Source organism: Lissotriton vulgaris, chromosome 7 (genome assembly GCF_964263255.1).
Source record: "Lissotriton vulgaris chromosome 7, aLisVul1.2, whole genome shotgun sequence".
In the NCBI taxonomy this organism is placed as follows: domain Eukaryota; kingdom Metazoa; phylum Chordata; class Amphibia; order Caudata; family Salamandridae; genus Lissotriton; species Lissotriton vulgaris.
The window spans coordinates 1,296,944,466-1,296,960,081 of NC_141695.1; the positions used below are offsets into that span (position 1 = coordinate 1,296,944,466).

At 44.7% G+C, this 15,616-nt stretch overlaps 1 protein-coding gene across 1 annotated transcript in view; it reads right to left on the bottom strand.

Annotated features, from left to right (window-relative positions):
* Positions 1–3,191: 3,191 nt before the first annotated feature.
* LOC147703532 (uncharacterized) overlaps positions 3,192–15,616 on the bottom strand; it is a 125,900-nt gene continuing 113,475 nt past the window's right edge. Inside the window, exon 8 of the mRNA XM_086931903.1 lies at positions 3,192–3,808. Within this exon, the coding sequence (XP_086788029.1) occupies positions 3,650–3,808 (159 nt within the window). The 3' untranslated portion in view covers positions 3,192–3,649. The remainder of the gene's footprint in view (positions 3,809–15,616) is intronic.

Sequence of the window (15,616 nt, forward strand, 5' to 3'; positions counted from 1 at the left end):
TCGGATCCGTTAAGACCTGCCCTTTTTAGAGACCAGTCTTTTTTGGGACGCTCCACGGTGTGCTCCCTGATTAACCTCTCACTGGCCTCGGGCATGGTTCCAGCCAAAAGGAAGCAGGGGGTGGTTTCTCCAATCCTGAAGAAGCCTTCGTTGGATCCACTAAAACCGGAGAACTACCGTCCTATTTCATTGCTCCCCTGGCCGGCGAAAGTTGCGGAGGCACACGTCAATCTGGCCCTTTCAGACCATCTTATTCGGGCCAATGTCCTGGACCCCACGCAGAACGGTTTCCGTGCTGGTCACAGCACGGAGACAGCCCTCCTCGCCATGGTGGAGCATTTGCGTGCGGTGTTGGATGCAGGTCAGACGGCGGCGCTTGTATTATTAGATCTGAGCGCCGCCTTTGACACCGTCTCTCACCGTATTCTTCTGCATCGCCTGGAGGAGATTGGCATCGATGGGCTCGCTCTGCAGTGGTTCCGCTCCTTTCTCGACAATCGTTCTTTTTGCGTGGCCATCCCACCTCACCAGTCCAAATTCCATCCTCTGGGCATGGGGGTCCCGCAGGGATCCTCGCTGAGTCCCACGTTATTCAATCTATACGTGAGACCGTTGGCTGATGTCGTCAAGCAGTGGGGCATGACTATGGTCTCATAGGCTGACGACACTCAGCTAGCGGTTACTATCAGCGGGGATGCTGAGCAGGATGCCCCTAGGTTCCAGAGTGGACTGAGGGCGGTGGCTGGTTGGATGAATGCCAACTGTCTCCAGCTTAACGCAAAAAAGACTGAAATCATGATTGTCAGTAAGAAAGCGGAACTCTGGGGGGACAGGTGGTGGCCTCCGGAACTTGGGCCGTCCCCGACTCCGGTCACGGAATTAAGAAACCTGGGAGTCTGGCTGGACCCCACCCTCAGCTTTGTTGGCCATACAAAGAGAACTGCGGCCTGCTGTTTTGGTGTTCTTCGAGGCTTAAGACCTGTCCTCAAATTTTTCGATGCCTCGACCAGGCAGTTGGTGATTCAGGGGATGGTGATCTCCCGGCTTGATTACGCCAGTTCTCTCCTGATGGGGGCCAACCAGGCAGAAATCACTCGCTTGCTGCGTGTTCAAAACGCTGCAGCCAGAGCGGTAGTTGGCCTGCCAAGGTTTTGCTCCGTTTCTAACACTCTACGATCCTTGCACTGGCTGCCGGTCAAGATGAGAATTCATTTCAAGGTCTTATGTCTGGCCTTTAAAATCTTGAAAGGTTCTGCTCCCCAGATCCTCACCAACCTCCTGTCTCTCTATACTCCGACACGCTCTCTTAGATCCTTTGGCCAAGCTCTCGCTGTGGTCCCCCGGTTCAAGCTTAGCCGAGCTGGGGGCCGATCTTTTCGAGTGAGAGCGGCAGCTATTTGGAACTCTCTTCCTGTAGAGATCCGTTTGTTGGAGGATCTGTTGTTGTTCCGTAAGGCCATTAAAACCTTCTTATTTTAATGTTGTCCCGCAGCTGTTCCCCTTTTTAATTCTGTGCATTTAGCGGTGTTGTGTTCTACCTTGTCGTGCGCCGGGACGCTCCTTTGCTGGAGCATCTGTGCGCATTATAAGTGCCCATAGCATAGCATAGCATAGCATACCACCTGCCATGCATTTTAGGGAGATGTAAGTCACTTCAGTGACATTACCTTGTAAAGGAACTCGGTCTTGTTTCTCAATATGGTAACATAAGTCCTTGGTGACTTGCAACAGCCTTGTAATATACGAAAGTGTGTACTTTATCTCTTATATAATGCAAGAGCACTAGAGTCGCGAGAAAATTATAAAATCCTGTTTACGGCAAAACTGTAATCGTGAGGAATGACATAAACCTATGGCCAATGTAACCACCATGCTTGCAATTTGTATTTAAGCAAAAGACAAATGAACTGGAGTTTCTGAAATATGTTCACAGTTATATGGTCAGGCATCAAGATGAACCCTCAGATGATTACCTTAATGAGCTTGCCTCATGATGGCACATAAAAAGCAACTTCTTAACAATTAAAAGTTAACCCTATGACAAAAAATCAAATCTTGGTTGACTGAAATGTCAAACTTAGAGATGATAACAAACCTGAGGAAGATATCCTATTAGTATCTCATACAAAGGGAATATCTTCTCTGCAAACTGGATTTTGCACCTGGGGAATTATAGCAGAAAATGATATGTAGTACACAATGTATTTCTGTCTTGTTCATGTTCCATCACCTAATAAGGTTTTTCACTTTCCTATAGAAACTCTTCCAGATGCTCCTAATCAGGTTCAATATATGTGTATATTGGAATAAGGCCAACATCTGAGGCTCTCTACTACATAGATTGTTTTGATATGTTTGTTGTGACTTTGAGCAGACTTGGCTGACTATGACTAGATTGATGTATGTGTTTGCCAGGTCGGATTGGTAGTTTAGCACCTTAGCTGCTTCGAACGTTCAGCACTCAGTGCTGAACGTTCGAATAACGAGCGCTGGCCTGTCGGCCAACGGTCGTGCGCAGCACTGGGGAGGTAGCGCTCGTGACGACCGTTGGCCGACTGCAGAGCTTAAGGGGTTAAAACTGCACTACATGCTGTAATGCAATCCTGAGACAGGTTTTAAAGTGCAGGTTTAGTGGGTGGTACGAGTGCTGCAGGCTCACTACTAGTATTTAATTTACAGGCCCCTGGTACATGGAGTAGCATATACTAGGGTCGTGCAAGAAAATTAAATGTGCCAATCAGGTGTACGCCAATTTTACCATTAGGGAAAGAGCAGAAGCACTTTAGCACTGATTAGCAGCGGTAAAGTGCAGAGAGTCCTAAGGGCAACAAAAGAATTTCAGAAAACAGGAGGGTGAAGGCAAAAAGCTTGGGGGTGACCCTGCAGAGAGGGACTAATCCAACACGTGTATATATAGGAGTGCATGGAAATTCGTTTATTCAAAACATCTATAAAGAGGCTGACAAAAAGATATCTTGTGGAAAAAAACATCTTTTCAAACATTGCTATTCTATCTCTGCAAAACCTTTGACAGCGAAAACTAAACTGCAAACTAAAAAGAAGCTGTAAATAGAGCCGAAAGAGTAGAAACAGATGCAGACTGATGGTTTGCTCTACTCTGTATATGCAGAGTCATAAAAAAGCTGCTTCGCAATACCACTCCCATTATTATGCACAGACTGCAATAAAAGCCTTAAAAATATTTTTTTATTTATCTGCAAGGGAAGCATATCTATGGAAAACATTGTACACAGTGACAGCGTTATATATGACCTTCAGATCTATTAGTTCATAGGGTGCAGAATGGTTACACAGATCAGTAGTGGAGGAAATTGGCGATAAATCAGACCCTGCCGCAGACATATCAACATTACACACTTTCAATTTCATGTGCCCAGAATCACAATGTTGTTTCCAAAGCAAGAAACTTAGACACTAGGACCATCCATCTCTCTTTTACAGAGTAGAGATTCAGTATCCACCACAACCATTGCCGGAGTCTGGAATAATTACAGATACCCCAAAGCAAAAATGCTCCCTATCGCTCATTCTGTCCAAAATATTTCCAAGTATTTTATCTACATTTGATGTGCTATTACTTTCTGACTTGTCAACATAAACACAGCTGGTATGTAGCTTTCAACAGTCATCATCGTGGACACATGGCATGACGCCCACCATCCACTGGTAAAGTGACACCGGTTATATTTGATGCAGCATCCGATGCAAGGAATGCGATGGCTTGGGCAACTTCCTCAACTGTTCCAGGTCTTCCAAGAGCATGGGTCTCCTTGGTCCTTTCCAAAAACTGAAAGGTAAAAAACACACAGTGAGGTGAGGGAAAAAATGACAATTTTAGGCATTAGCAAATCAGAAGCTACAAGTAGGATAACTGAGTGATTGAGAGAATAATGAAAAAGTTACAGGGAATTCCAAAGAGTGGAATCGCAGGAGGATTATGCCACATTTCGAATACAGCCATGGCACGAATTGTTAAATAACCAAATAACTAGCACAGCCTCAATCAAAACTGGTGGAAGAGCACAACCGCAGGCATACGGCAGGACCATTGATGGGATGATAGAGAGAAAGGAATGCAGGGACAAATAATAAAGTACACAGGCACTAAGATTGCAGTGCGTGTGTGGAAGGATGCCAATGTGCCTATGGGGTGGAATGATCGACTGACGCGAGCGACCCCTTTGTTTGCTTCGGAACGATTGGGATGCCTCTGGACGACGAAAGGTTTCGAGAACTGGGACACGATTGGCATTAGTAGAGTGAGTGATCTTTGGGTGAAAGGTGCGGTCAAATCCTTCGCGGTGCTTCAGAGTGAGTATGAGTTAAGTGAGCGGGAGTTCTTCAGATATGCACAGGTGCGTCACGCTTTGCTGTCGGTCTTCACGGCCGGTACCACGGTCCCTGAATCTTCCCAGCTTGAGGACCGTACACTCGATGGTCATCTGCCCGATAGTACGATTTCCTTGATTTATAAGAAATTAATCAACAATCGGGCGGATCTCCTTGTGCGTCTTAGGGAGGCCTGGACTGGAGACGGGTTGGAATCGGACGACGAGGACTGGCAGTCCGCACTATCCTCCCCGAAAGAGGTCGCCATTCCGGCCCGTCTCCGTCTTGTCCAGGTCAAAATTCTTCACCGCGTATATGTGACGGGTCCTCGTTTGGTTGCTATGGGTTTTTCTTCGAATGGGTTGTGTAGGCGCGGTTGTGGAATGAGTGCCACCTTCCTTGATATCCTTTGGGAGTGCTGTGATGTCGCGACGTATTGGCACCGCGTGCATGCTGTAATGGAGTGTGTCACCAGGGTCGCTCTGTTGCCTGAGGCTCGAAGATGTTTGTTGAATGTGTGGGAGCTGAATGACTACAACGTTGCCCAGGCCCGGTGGGCGGCACTTGGGAACATGATTGCCCAAAGGGATATTGCGCAACTTTGGGGTTCCCAACGGCCTCCCACCGTTTTCGACGGACAGTCTTCGAGAAATATACACGGTGACTGAAATACAATTTATTCAGTGCATCTACATCAGTGAAGAAAGTGCAGAGGACAAAATGACCCCTCACAGGCGCACCACCAACGAGGTAACTGGCAGGTACTCACCAGATAAGGCCCCTTTTCTCATCATAGGCAGTAATTTTTGTCCCAGAAAAGAAAAGGAAAGTGTCCTAACAGAGGAAATCGTGAAGTGCAGTGGAGTGATAAGCAATCACACTCCACTTAGTGACGAAAAGTGATTAAAATTGGCAGACAAACTTCATCCACAATTTTATTATTAATTTTTAAGTGTGATCTGTCAAGTTAAAAAGGCTGGTAGCTATCCTTGCATACCAATACCCAATGCCAACATGTTTCTCTGCCACAAAATTTTCGGCAAGTTCTGCAGGGCTAGACACTTTGTCACAGCACCAGTGTTGGACACTTCATTCCTGTAGACTGTCAATTGAAAAGTTATGAGAGAAAACACTTCTGTTAAAAACACACACACCCACTTTGCCCTATTAAGAATACATATTTTGGAGTTCCCAAAACGTGATAGTTACCCTCAATCAGCTCATATTTATCATACCAGCTTGAGAGGAACAATATTGGCGTAGCGAACTCCTCATGTGAGTCCTCTTTTTGATTGACCCTTCAATTGTTTTATCAATCTACAACGAAACCCCAAGGGAAACATGAAACAGAATTTTTTTAAAAACCAACAACATATTGAAAGGTGCACATCACGCTTATTATTGCACCAACAATCTCAATATAACACGGGATCCTTTTAAGTCTTTCTGAGGCAGGGGCAACCAGCCTCCACAATGGCAATCCTTCTCCCCCAGAGTAACTCAGAGTCAGGGACGGAATCAGACGTAAGCAGCAGTATTGTGGTCAATTTATCGGACCACATCCTTACTGCGAGTGAAGAGAAGGTCCTAAACAAGGGCCTTGGTTTCGTCCCTACACCTACACATGACTCATTCAAATGTAGGGTAGAATTCCATGAGACTATGTGGAGGATAAAATTGATTTTTCTTTTTTTGCCAATAAACCACAAGAAAGTCTCAGAACCTTTGGCACAAATCTAAAGAGACCATCATCATTCTCACCTCCTGCGACTGCAGTGGGTCCCGAAGTGGCAGTTTTTGAAACTAAAGTACTGCAGGACATTGCTAGATTTGAAATAGAAAATAACTCTTCAAAGTATAAAAACATGACTAAGGATGATTGGAATGCTGTGAAGAGTTTACAGGGCAACCACTCCCTGACTATTAAGTCAGCCAATAAGGGTGGGGCAGTGGTTGTGCTGAACTCTAAAGATTATGATACTGAGGTCATGAGACTGTTGGTAGTACGCACCAACTATCGGCCCCTCAGCCATGATCCGTCCCAAGAGCTTCTTAAGATCATATGGGAGATGGTGGGTAGAGCTAAAGAAAATAAGTGGATTTCGGTGAGGGAGGCAGAGTTCTTGGTTAATGAAAATCCCAGAACTCCTGCCTTCTACATACTTCCTAAAATACACAAGCCCACCCGCCCCCCTCCTGGACGACCTATAGTGTCGGGTATTCAGTCTGTTTTAGAACCTTTATCTCAATATGCTGAATTTTTTCTGCGTGAATCAGTCATTATAGTCTGAAATTTACATGGTCCTATAGTCATAACATCGCTATATATTTAGACCTGGTTATTGAAGCAAAAGAAGAGGCTATAACCACACGTGTCCATCAAAAATCAACAGACAGAAACTCACTATTACTTGATGACGCATACTATCCTAGAGCATTGAGGGATAATCTCCCAGTAGGGCAGTTCTTGCGTTATAGAAGGAACTGTTCAACCACTGAAACTTATTTGGAACAATCCCAGGGACTGACAGCAAAGTTGCAGCAGAGGAATTATCCGCCAAGAATAATTAAACAAGCTAAGAAAAGAGCCCTCAGTACTCCACGCAGTGTCCTCTTAGAGAAGAGTGTGAAAGAGAAGGATGATTGTGTTCCGGTAGTCATGACTTTCGACCCAGTAGCAACCAGGATCAGACAATCGATCCGAAAACACTGGTCTCTTTTCTCAAACAAGGACTTCAAAATGCCACCGCCCAGGTTTGCGTTTAAAAGACCCAGTAATTTAAAGGCCAAACTTCTTCACACTCGTGTATCTACTACAGTGCGAACGAACAAAACCACTATTCCTAATGGGCATTTTCTGTGTGGTTCTTGTTCGGTCTGTCCTCTGACTAAGAAAACAACGAGTGTAATTTTGAAATCAGGGAGGAGAGGCAAGATGGCGGCCGTGACCAGCGGCTGAGCGGCAGCAGTGGACGCAGTGCAGGGATGGGATGATGTTCTCTGACGTGACCTCGGCATCCAGGTTCTCTCCCTGTATAGGAGAACGGAACAACTACGGAATAACTAAAAGTACCACTGGAGAAGGGAAAGCAAAGTAAAGAACCATAAAATCCTTATGGATCTACCTGACCCTCAATCAATCAAATAAAGCGGAACACAGTGGGACAAAGCAGGATAAGGCAGCGGTGTTAAAATACTGATTCTATGCTTCCTCTGCAAGACCGGTGCAGCACAGAATCCACAAAAGAGAAACAAACAAGGCTACGGAAATATATCTCGAGGCTGCTTGACTCGCAAAGATATGCGTGAAACCTATGTTGTATTGGCGACACCGGCGAGACACAATTAAAAGGTTTTCAAAACGTAATTCGCCGTAGGAGCATAGCGGCGCACAAGGGGCTGGAAAACTACCTCCGGTGAGACTCTGATGTCTGATGTCTTCAAGCACTTGTATCGGAGGGCTGCCCCGCTTGGTTCTGTCGAGGCTCCTGGCCACAGCTGTGGCGGTGTTGGGTGTCGGCTCAGCTGGTCCTAGCGGAGCTCGCGGAGCCGGGAGGCGGAGTCATCCAGGACCGGCGGGTCTAGCGAGGTGAGGCGGAAGTGGCTGCAGCTTCAGCAGACCTGTCAGACGGTGCAGTCTGAGCAGATCCAGCGGCCCGTTACGGAGCAGTGGAGAGACTCCGTGTTGCAGTACACCAGCTGAGGTGAGGCAGGGGATCTCCCTGCTAATAGTGGTTGCATCTATGCCCCCTAAAGTCAATACTGTTGAGAAGACAAAGAAAAAGGGTGGGGCGGATGGTGCCCCCGTACCTGGCAATTCAGTCAATAGCTCAAGTATGGACAATGGTGCAAACATTGGGCTAGATGGGGCAACGTCAGAAACTGGGTCAGGACGGGCAAAGCTGCAGACATCTGTGGGTCAAAATTCCCCTAAGATCAAAACCCGGCAAGCTACAGCCACAGCAACGGTCAGCGTGGTTGAAATGCTGAACCGGAATGAAAAAAAAAGAAAGCTGAAGGATATTGAGCCAGTCCTAGAAGCTGTGGATCCTGGGGTATCAGTACTAGCTGTAATACCCCCGCAACCTGAACCTGAACTTTCTGTAACATATGAGTCCGTCGATCGACCTTCACTATTACCAGCCAGCACTCTTAAGGTAAACCCAGGCAAAGACCCACAGATCCCTCAAGCATGTCAATCGGAGGCTGCCAGGGATGACATAGCAGGCGGTGACAAGTCTGTAATAACGCACTCAGAGTCTCTAGATGTCGGATTGGGGTCTGGCGATCTCGGTGTTTCCAGCTACAATGAGACCATCACCTTACTACCCTCGTCAGTGCCCTCACAAGATATACTCCTCTCTCCAACAGAAGGCTCAGCAGTTCCATTAACTAAAGAAGGCTTATCTACAGCTGATCCATTTAAAGAGGGTACCAGTACTAGTTTTGCAACGGGCTCCGAAAAAAATAGGGGTCTACCTGCCAATCCTAAAGTTAAAAATATCTGTTCTGGGGTTGTTCAAGGTGAGAGAGAAATGGAAAAGGAGAAGACCCCTAGCGAGTGCTTCTTCTCTGTCACAGAGGAGGCCAACTGGTCAGAAGAGGATGATGAGCTACATAGCTCAGATATCGATGGCAGCAACCCGGAAACAGAGAGTGATAGTGAAGCTGGGTTACCATCATCTATCATAAAAAATGCACCACCACAAAGAGACCATAATGCGCTGGCTTGGGACCATTCTCCTACAACATCCCTTCAAGGGAATTTTAACTCGGCGTCATGCAACGTAAACTGCAATGAGCCCACACAGTTATCAATGATGACGATGATGGAGTCAATCCACCAAGGAATAACAGCTCACAGAGAGGAAACCCGGGCAGACAGCATCAAATCCCAGGCGGCGATAAGAAAGATTAAAGCAGCGGTTAGAAAGCTTTCTAAAGCCTGGGTAAATGTCGGTGACAGGGTCTCAAATTTAGAGGAGAGGGTGGTCGCCACTGAAGCCGAGGCGGCTGCAGCCACGACCAAAGTGGAAACTCTTGGAGCCCAAGCAATTGACATCCAGTGGAAGCTAGAGGACCTTGAAAACAGGCAAAGAAGGAACAACCTCAGAGTCCTGGGTATTCCGGAAGGGGCAGAGGGCCAGGATGCTAAGATGTTTATAGTCAAAACATTTGAGAAAGCTTTTCCTGACATCGCCGGTTGGAACTGGACCACTGAAATACAGAGAGCACATAGGACACCCTTTAGAATGAAAAAAATGCAAGAGAAGGGGATAAGCCTAGAGCAATCTTAATCTATATAGGCAATTTTCTTCTTCGTCAGTCCATTTCAGAGAAAGCCCGGCCAGACGCTAAAAGAACATTTGAAGGAGGGTCCTTCTTTGTCAGGCCGGATTTCTGTCACTCTACCGTGGAACGAAGATGGAGATTAAGGCAATTAATCAAACCTTTCCAGGACAAAAGAGTCCAGGTCTACCTCATCAATCCTGCCCAGCTAAAGATTATCCACCTTGGCAAGACCATGTATTTCTCCTCGGAAATCAAGGCTCAGGAGTTCTTAGACTCTATTTAGCATGCGTCGTTACTGAATGAAGGCTTAGGTTTAGATTAGCTCAAGGCTCAGTTTGAATATTACTTAGTAAAGTTTGTCACGTTAGGGAGATTTGTGGTGTGATTTGTGGGAGTTTTGTAGGAAAATTGTGGGTGTACATAAGCCGAGGCTGATTTTGGATCTACTGATTGCACTGTGTCCATTGCCGCACCCATCACTTGCACAGACTCCGTCTGCGCGCCTCACCGGGGGGTGAGTTGTGGTCAGGGGGGGGGGGGGGGGGGGAAGGGTGGGTTTCTCGTGGGAGGGGGGGTAGGGGGAAGAAAAAGAAGCAAAAAGAAAGTTCCTGCATTAAATATGTTTGTTGATACATTGGAGAAGTTGAAAGTGGTTATACTTGATATTGCTAGACATAAGATAAAATGCGATTGGCTAGTTCGTTGGCTGGTTTCTCTCCAGGGTTATGTCAAAGATTAAGATAATTAGTCTTAATATAGGTGGATTGAACGACTGGAAACAAAGGGAAAAGTTTGTGGAGTATGTTAAATTAATAAACCCCGATATTGTCTGTCTACAAGAGACTCATCTGCCATGGAAAAAGAAACATTGGTTAAATATAAGGGGGTATGAAATATTCTCTTGTTCCTCGCAGACCTCAACTGTAAGGGGGGTAGCCATCATTGGTCGGGCTGGATTGGGTGGGGTCAAAAAATCAAAAGCTGACCCATTGGGAAGATGGGCTATATGTGAACTGGGATTAGGTATTACTCTCTGTTCAGTGTATGGGTCTAATCTGGACGATTCAGGGGTGATGGATCACATTGAAAGGGAGCTTACCAACTGGCCATCACCTGTGGTATTCTGTGGTGACCTCAATATTTCGGCAGATTTTACAGGTAATACCCAATATAAAGGACGAAAACCCCGGGTATTCAGGGCAGTCTCCTCGATAATCCATTCTTACGGCCTGAAGGATGTCCGGGGTAATCTAAAGAAAGATGATCCTGGGTTCACATATTTCTCACACCCATTTAACAAATACACAAAATTGGATTATTTTTTAGTATCAGCCACTCTTCTCAGCACTGTAGAAATTTCAATGCTCCCAAAGCTAATTTCGGATCATAATCCACTTGTCTTGAATCTGTCTATTACTACACCAAGGGAAAAAATGAGACCGTGGTCCTTTGATAGAAAACTTCTATTAGACAGTAACTACATCGCACATATAAAGGGGTGGTCTCAATCGTTTTTTGATGCCAACAGATATAGCGCTTCTCGTGGTATGGTTTGGGATAGTTTCAAGGCGGGTTTAAGAGGAGAGACTATTAGCTTTTCTGCACGGTTGTGGAAAAATATAAAGGAAGATAGGGAGGGACTTCTGAATAGGCTGGTAAAGGCCGAGGAACAACACAGGAGAGATGTATACAGCGGGATTCAGGGTTCTCAGAGTCTAGATAGCTTAAATACGATAAAAGCAGATATTCACCGGCAACTAGCAAGGAAAGCTGCAGCAGAATAACAGACTCGCAGATTGGGAATGTATGAAACAGGTGAGAACGCAGGAAGGGCCTTAGCATTAAAGATAAGACAAGCTACCTCAAAAAATATTATCACTGAAATTAAAGAGGGGGAGCATACCTATAAAAAACCAACAGAAATCCTAGAGGTTTTTAGACGCTTCTATCAGGCTCTCTATAAAGAGGATGCAGATACAACCTATCCAAGCAAGAATTGGCAGGATACAGAAAATAATCTGTTGCCCAATGAGAGGGAAATCTTAGAACAGGATATCACTATGGAGGAGCTCCGACAAGCACTGAAAGATTTATCAGCAGGAAAAGCAGCAGGGCCGGATCTCATACCCCTGGAAGTTTATAAATACCTGAGTGAAGAGACGGCTCCTCTCCTATTAGATCTATTTAACGGGGTTATTAATACAGGCACCATACCAGAGTCCTGGACCAAAACCAATATAGTGGTCTTTCATAAAAAAGGCAAACCCAAGGAGAGCCCAGGTTCTTACCGGCCTATATCATTAATAAATAGCGACAATAAACTTTACGCTAAAATATTGGCCTCTCGAATGGGGAGGATTATTGCAGGCCTCGTCTCTCCCTGGCAGCATGGTTTTATCCCCGGAAGGGGCACCACCGACCATATAAAAAGAGCTATAACTCTGTTTGATATGCATGCCGGGGAAGGGGAGGGGATTGCAATGATCCTCCTCGATGCCGAGAAGGCGTTTGATCGGGTTAAGTGGAGCTTTCTATGGAAAGTGATGGAGGGCAGAGGATTTGGCCCCCGATTTCTTCAGGCAATCAAGGCCATGTATCACACCCCAACAGCTAGTATCCACCTAATGGGTGAGGGTTCTAATCCGATCCATATCTCGAGAGGGACAAGACAAGGGTGCCCATGTTCGCCTATCCTATTTGCACTGTATATCGACCCCCTGATTTGCCACATTATGGGTAACATAAATATAAAACCAATCATCACTAACGGATTTGCAACCAAAATCCTCGCTTACGCGGATGACATAGCCATTACCACTGTGGATCCTGCTAGTGCTATGAGGGAACTAATTAATATCACCTCCGATTTTGGTAGTGTATCCGGATATAGATTAAATGTGGCAAAAACACAGGTTCTATGCTCCAGTAAGACAGTCAAATTGGATGATAGATATGTGGACTCTGTTGTCTATTTGGGAATCACTATCAATGCCCAGACACAGGAAATTATTAAGGATAATTTCTCACCATTATTGTTGAAAATGAAACAGGATCTAAAGCGGATCGATACTCTTCATTTATCAATTATAGGCAGGGCTAATGTCATTAAAATGACAATGTTTCCAAAAATCTTATATAAATTCAGATCTGTTCCTTTTAAAATTGATGATATGTTGATCAGGGAAATGGAGGCAATTTTTATGAATTTTATCTGGCAATATGGTAAGGTGAGGAGATCAATCAAATTTATGTCTCGCCCTCAGGAAAAGGGCGGTTTGGGTATACCAAACCTAAAATTCTACCATTGGTCTTGTCTCCTTACAGATATGGCTATACTTTTTTTCCCTGCTAACATGATAAACTGTCAAAGCGGTATTCCGTCCATTTATAAGCTATTATTAGGGAATGAAACCTATGGGGTACTATTAAGACACTATGATAAACGGTTCTTTAAGTCTCAAGGGTACAAAATGTTGGAAGATATCCACACAATTTGGGCGGTGATACAGAAGAACCAGAATATTCCGAAGTTTAATAAACACACTCCACTCTGGAACTCAGGGCTATTCCCTCACTTGAGCACAGATGGGCCCTGGAGACACTGGGAAAGACAGGGAATCACCTCATTGGGTCAAGAGATGGTAAAGGATGTCCTGAGGTCCCTTGATCTCCTGATGTCTCGGTATGCACTTCAAGGTTCTCAAGAGCTTAAATACATACAATTGACTAATACAATTAAATCCAAGAGACCGACCATAGATGTATCTAAAGAATGTGCACTTTTAGACTATATGAAGGGAGGCGGCCGCCGTATAAGGAAAATGTATGTATTATTTTTGGATACACTGTCGGATGATTTGCTCAAGACAGAAACCACTTGGGCTGGGAAACTGAATGATCCCGATATCGATCTAGATAGAGCCATTCTTATGGATAAAAGGTTTCTAAGATCTTCAAACCTAAGAGCGCAGCATTTTAAAACTTTATTTAACCTTTATTACACACCGGCAAAATTATTTGACTGGGGCAAGAGAGCAGATCATAACTGCCCCAGATGTGGCAAGGGTCCGGCACATCTGCTTCACATGTTTTGTTGCTGCGAGAAATTAGGACCAATTAAAAACGAAATTGTAAAGTTTTTAGAGGGGCTGCTAGATATCAGGATTGATCTATCCCCAACACTTTTAATATTCGGGGTCGATACCAAAATGGGTTTGAGCGTAGAGATGGAGGCACTCGTTTTTATAGCAACAGCAGTCTTCAGAATATTAATTGCTGCTGCTTGGAAGGACACTGAGGCCCCAACCTTTCAGATGTGGATGTGTAGGCTACTAGGGATTCATAACATTGAGTCAGAGCTGTACGCACTGAAGGGTGTGAAATCCAGGGATATGGGACTAAGGCTTTGGGCCCCCGTGGCAGCATGGAGGCGGTCAAAAACCCTGGGCTTATAGCTTTTTAACATCCACAGCACTACTTCCCTCACAATCTTAACATATTATAAGCATTTGTATCTTCCGTTATATTAATGGTTTTAATCAGCTCGAATATTCTTATTAGAAGTTGAAAATCTGTTAGCCTTATTTATTTCTTAATATGTATAACTACCTGGTATAGGCATGCTAGTTTGTGTTCTCTACTATGTATTTGATATGATATTGTCATGAACTTTCAATACAAAAAAATAAAAAAATAAAATAAAGTAATTTTGAAATCAGGAAAGGAGTGGTTTCTCAATCACTTCAGTACCTGCAATACCACTAATGTGGTATACAGATTACTTTGTGAATGTGGCCTTCAGTATATAGGGCTACATCCCGTAAGATTAAGATCAAGAACATCTAAGCAAGATAAGGGCAGGAAAATTGACTGCCAAACTAGTACAACACTGCTTTAAAGAGAAACACAGCTTCACCTGGGTAGTTCTTGAGAGAGTACTGGGTACCCCACAAAATATTGAAAAGGTTCTTCTTTCTAAAGAAGCACGATGGATTTATCAAGCAAAGAGTGATCAACATGGACTCAATGAGGTCATTAAATGGAACACGGTTAACTAATGTTTTTCCTCTACTCTTGAATCCAAACCCTTCGGTATCAGTTAGGTTGTATCTCTACCTCCTTTCTCAGTTTTTCCGCTCCAATGAGTATCCAGTAAAAAAAAAACACTCCTGCAATGTAGCATCACCAGACCACCCTTGAGTTCACATCATTTGGGGTGCGGTAGTGTTACCCCTGGGGTGTCTGTAAACGTTGTGTAAGAACTGATGTAAATGTTTTCTCGCAGAAAATACATTGATAAATTTTCGAATGAGGCCACAAAATTAAATTCGAATGAATTGATGGTTTCAATTTTAATTTTAATTGGAGGACTGATACACCCGTGGACAGGCACTTATGTTAGAAACCTATGACTTTTGGTTGTCCGCTTTCGTGTCTTGCCAATAAAGTTGCAGAGAATAAAAAATGTACATTCAGCCATACTCCCTACCTCATTGTAAAGCAGGGGGATACTCTAATGTGTTAGGAGTATCTATGCCCGCATGGTTTTCAAGTCTGCATCTGTTATAGCACTTGGAGGGTAATAACAATTTTATAAAAAGAGGCTTTTCTCCGGCACTTAAAACACTTTCCCATTCAAAGATGACGGCGGTGTATACGCCGGTGACGCCATCACATGACTGCCATCCGTAACATTTATACACTCGGAGAAACAGCAGCGGTACATAGGAGGAGACGTGGAGCTCCGTGAGGCATTGTACGGTGAGGAGTGGGGTGGCCGGTGATAATTTGATAATCAGGGCCCGAGAGATGTGAATTTTAATGTGGGGAGACGTACAATCATAAAAGCTGTGCATAGAATGGCTGTACATTTTGCTTTGACACTCGAGCAAGACTTATTTGGACTCGATCGGCCCTACCCACAGCCTTGAGTTAGGCGTGCTCTTAATGTATCGAGCCTGTGAGCTTAACAGGT